Source organism: Oncorhynchus clarkii, chromosome 4, assembly GCF_045791955.1.
Source record: "Oncorhynchus clarkii lewisi isolate Uvic-CL-2024 chromosome 4, UVic_Ocla_1.0, whole genome shotgun sequence".
NCBI classification, from domain to species: Eukaryota; Metazoa; Chordata; class Actinopteri; order Salmoniformes; family Salmonidae; genus Oncorhynchus; species Oncorhynchus clarkii.
Window position 1 is genome coordinate 84,886,710 of NC_092150.1, and position 4,487 is coordinate 84,891,196.

At 41.3% G+C, this 4,487-nt stretch overlaps 1 protein-coding gene across 2 annotated transcripts in view; it reads left to right on the forward strand.

Moving 5' to 3' along the window:
* Window positions 1-323: 323 nt before the first annotated feature.
* LOC139407387 (B-cell lymphoma/leukemia 11B-like) overlaps window positions 324-4,487 on the forward strand; it is a 65,824-nt gene continuing 61,660 nt past the window's right edge. Inside the window, exon 1 of one of the 2 annotated variants that reach the window (XM_071151130.1) lies at window positions 324-1,346. In XM_071151130.1, coding sequence (XP_071007231.1) covers window positions 1,283-1,346 — 64 coding nt within the window. In that variant the 5' untranslated portion in view covers window positions 324-1,282. The remainder of the gene's footprint in view (window positions 1,347-4,487) is intronic. The other variant, XM_071151131.1, reaches the window with a different exon arrangement.

Sequence of the window (4,487 nt, forward strand, 5' to 3'; positions counted from 1 at the left end):
ACTGAAACATTGCATTAGTGATAAACATAGGCTTAATGAAAAATTGCTATAGCATTTACGAAAAGCCAATGTCCGTACTGAATGTTGAAGAAACCCGCTTATATGCGTATTGCTTAAAAGTCAGTCTTCAATTAATTTATCAGACTCAAAGTAGCCTTACTGACAGTTTAAAGTTTTTTTCAAAATCGACCTTGAAATCAGTGACGTGATATGACATCATATCATTGTGAAACCAATTTGGAACGGTTCGTCTGCACCGGAACTGGGTTGTTTTGGTTTCTCCGTGTCCACTTGATTCCTTCCCGCACGCGCCAAACGCGCGCACTAACGATAGCCCACTAATGGGCACGCGAGTCACTGCTCGTCGCCTCCCAAGTCGCACTGATGTCTCTCTCAGCGTGGACGCAACGTCACGTCCGCACTTGAATCTGAAGTCTTATCCCATTCTACGGAGGCAATCCCAGCCACACACACACGCGGGATTCTCCCAAAGCGACAGGACAGACTCGTCACTGTGAAAGGAGAAAGAGACATCAGGAAACATTGGACCTCGGCTGTTTGGAAGGAGAAAAATAGGAGGTGTCTGACTGGCTGGCTGTTGGTCTGTCTCCGTCTCCCTCTGTCAACTCCTAGAGCGGAGAGTTCTGTGCCATTCCTTTCGCTACTCGCACCGCGAGGACTGAATGGTGCCAAAGCTCACAGCACCTGGCAGACCCAACACCGGTGGAATTTTTGGGGTTCAGTTATTGAATTAATAGGACATTTGTTGTAATTCTGCAAGAAAATAACAGAGGAGAAGAGGTGACAGTTGAATCGAATATTGGCCCATCGAGCGAAGAGTGGCATGCACGGTAGGCTACCCTGGGGTACTGGTAGTGAACGCAGAGGGCAGAGGGCACCTCGTCGGAATTCATTTTTTTTAATTCTCTGCAATTATTGCAATAATTCCGTTGAGGTTATTGACACAAAATAACCAAACAGAAATATTTGCATGAACCTGCATGTGTCTGCTGTAACTCCAACAGTTTAACCCCTCCAGGTGTTGCGCTTAGGGTGAAATAATTCTGCGAGGACTGGACAGTTGACAAACGTTTTACCCGCCTTTCAACAACTACAATAAAAAAAAACACTTGGCTCTTTTTCACTTACTGTAGCTTCATGTTAGTCGTCTCAATTGGAAGCACTTTGAAAAAGTTACCGGGCACCAGACCAGCGGAGCACCACTGAGCAAGCCGAACCCACGCGCAGTTTTCCGGGCGATGCCAGAGTAGATGCAGGGGCAATGTCCCGTCGCAAGCAGGAGAACCCTCAGCACCTATCGCTGTCTCAAAGAGAAACAATACGACGTGAGTATGATCACCTTATAGATCATTTGATAATAGCCTAAATATGTGAATTTTGTATATCAAATACTGAATTCAATTACCATTATCACTGGCAATTAATTAGGATGAATTTACATGTTTACAGTGTGATACTGGAGCAAGCACGGTATACTATAAACACACATCTTCTTCTATAGCTGTTTATGTTTCATTGCAAACCACTTTTGGATCTTTTCCAAGAGGGATGGAATGGTATAATTTTAAAGCACTACTAGCTGCAAAACCTGAAAAATCGAAAGTGCAGAATAACTTTATTTGTGAAGACCCGCTGATGGCATGAAACATCTAATGTTCATTCATGGTTCTTATTACGCCTTCATATGTGCATGTTTTGGGCATATTTATGCAATAATTAATTAACATTTAAAACCAAAATAATTGTGCAACCAAAACGTACTATTTAATTTTTACAATTTTAAATTCCACATTAAAAGTTAACGTATTTATTAATTCTAATAACTTATTGTTACATTCTTACATTTCTGACCATGTGCGTAACTGTCAATGAACTTGTATGAATAGGTGTTCTAAAACCATTTTCATATCAGGAGACCTCACATATGTCTTTATTTTAGTCGTATCGAGAGCAGCTTACATTAGTAAGCCCATACATTTTCACACTGGTCCCCTGTGGGAATTGAACCCATAACCTCTATCAACTGAGCCACACAGGACACACGACCCAATCATCATCCATAGTTTGGGAAACTATGTTCTATTCAAATTGCATGTGTTTTAAAGTACAGTTTGGTGAGAACACATGTGACAGTCATACGCTACTGTGTTAGGATGAGTAGCCTGCCGTCTCGTTTTCTTGGAAGGTTTTACATTTCTTTGCAATTAGACTTTAGTCATACATAACGCCTTATCATTCAATTTATAGGATCTCTCTCTCTCTCTCTCTCTCTCTCTCTCTCTCTCTCTCTCTCTCTCTCTCTCTCTCTCTGTCTCTCTCTCTCTCACACACACACACACACACACACACACACACACACACACACACACACACACACACACACACACACACACACACACTGCACCAATATTTAGAATAGTGCCATGGTCATTGCGTCGTGAAATGTATTATCTTCATGTTCAGTCGTGATTTCCTTGAGATCATGTATTATTTCAGTTAGCCCATTCAGTCATGCATTTTGAGGATGGTATTGCCTATATAATTTTCGGCCACATTATCCCTACTTATTATGTCAGTGTGAAATGCAGGTGCATGTTAATTCTGCTATTATTCCACGCAGTCTAGTTTCTTTAGTTTATTTAGACCGCGGCAGCTGCTGCTGCATAGGCGTTTTATCGGTATATTGTGCATTGTAGACCTAAACTTTATTTACAAAAATCCCAATCTGAATACTAAATTATTGGGGCCAAGAAAGAGCATGTGGATCAAGCTTGTACAAATGTAGTCGATGTTCAGCCGTCTGGTATAACTTAATGGAAAATGTATCTAAAGTATTCACCGAAAAGGTCACCGAAATGTTTGAGCTATTTGCTTCTTCGTTGTGGATTCCACGCTGGTGGATTCAAGTAGGAAGGCCTTCATTTACCGCCTTAAATCATAAGTCATGTGTAGTTTATCGATGTGATTTTTCCAGGCACGACCTGTTATGTTATAGATTAGGCTACATCTGATTGAAGATGCTTGTGGGCATATGATTTTTTTTTAAAAGTCCGATAATCCAATTTGAAATCAATTAAATCAAGCCAGAGTTTTCCCAGTGCTCTCTCCCGTGCATAAATCCAATTTCATAGTGGCCTAATCTAGCTAATTCATAACAGAGGTCTGTGATGTAATCTTTGTCCAATGTGTTTCTTGTTGAGCAGGGTTAGACCCGTTCTATCCCACACACCGACATTTAACATCTAGACTAATAATTTACTCTGCCCCCGTTTTCACTGGATTTAACCCGTTCTATTCCATGTTTTAATCTTTATATTCTATCATTTTTAATATTTCAGTGTTTTAATCCCCGACCTCAAATATCAATGCCAATTAATAATAATTTTAAAAAAGCTAATAAAATCATGACAGCATGAAGAATTCAATTTAACCAATGTCTTTTTTAACAAAACGTATTTTGCACGTCACATGGCTTTCTAAAATTTCACCAAGACAAAGGAAAGACTACTTTCTCAGTGTAGATCCTGTTATTGTCAGTTGTGACGTGGCCTCGTGGGCTGATGAGACCGTAACTTTGGTGTAGCCTAGGCATGCAGCCTCCATCTGCTGTGCCGTGTTCCCTGTCACCCGCAGCTGGCTGACTTCCGCTGTCACCTTTCAAACAGCAGCGATCATGCCGTTGTCTACAGGCCTGAGAAATACAAAAATCAGGTGGTTTGATTCTCTTTTCATAGCAGGTTGAGAGGAGTCCAAATTGGTGTCAGTTTAATTAATCAGCAACAGGATTAGGACAGGAATTTGGTATTACAGGTGTTTTTCATCAGGTGTGGTTCACAGCAATCCCCTTCCCCAAGTATGCAGATAATGTGCTCACTGCTCATGAGTACTGCAATAGAGGTTGCCTGTTGCCTTGCACCTACTATATGTAGAGTTAGATCACATTTATTCCTGTAAGAGACGATACAACTGCATTATGGGTTAGCGGCAGAAACAGTGTTATTTTCTGTCAGACGAATCACCCCACAGTTTTATTCAGTTGAGAGGAATCGGTGAGGGTGATGGACAGGTGAGCCTGAAGCAGGACTGTGTTTAAACCCATCAACAGTCCCAGGGTGCAGCTCATAACATCACACAGGGCTCAGGGGACATTCCACCACTATAGTAACTCCCTGTCTACTCCTCTTTGTGACTCATTAGCTTACAGATCTAAGGAACAAACCGAGTATCCCAAATATTTTCTGTTTGTTTTTGTTGTTGTTTTAATGCCGTTTGACCTACTACATCGATAACCAGGTAGTTACCTATGAGGAAGATCTCAAACTGTGTGTCTGTCTCAAGAGGACAGGTCAGTCACTGTCCTGCTTTTTACCCAGAGGTCCACGGGGTAAAAGAGGTGTCTCTAACTGTCGTTTCTATATGACTTACCTTCAGATCGATAGCTTACAGGATATGAGTTAATGTGGTGT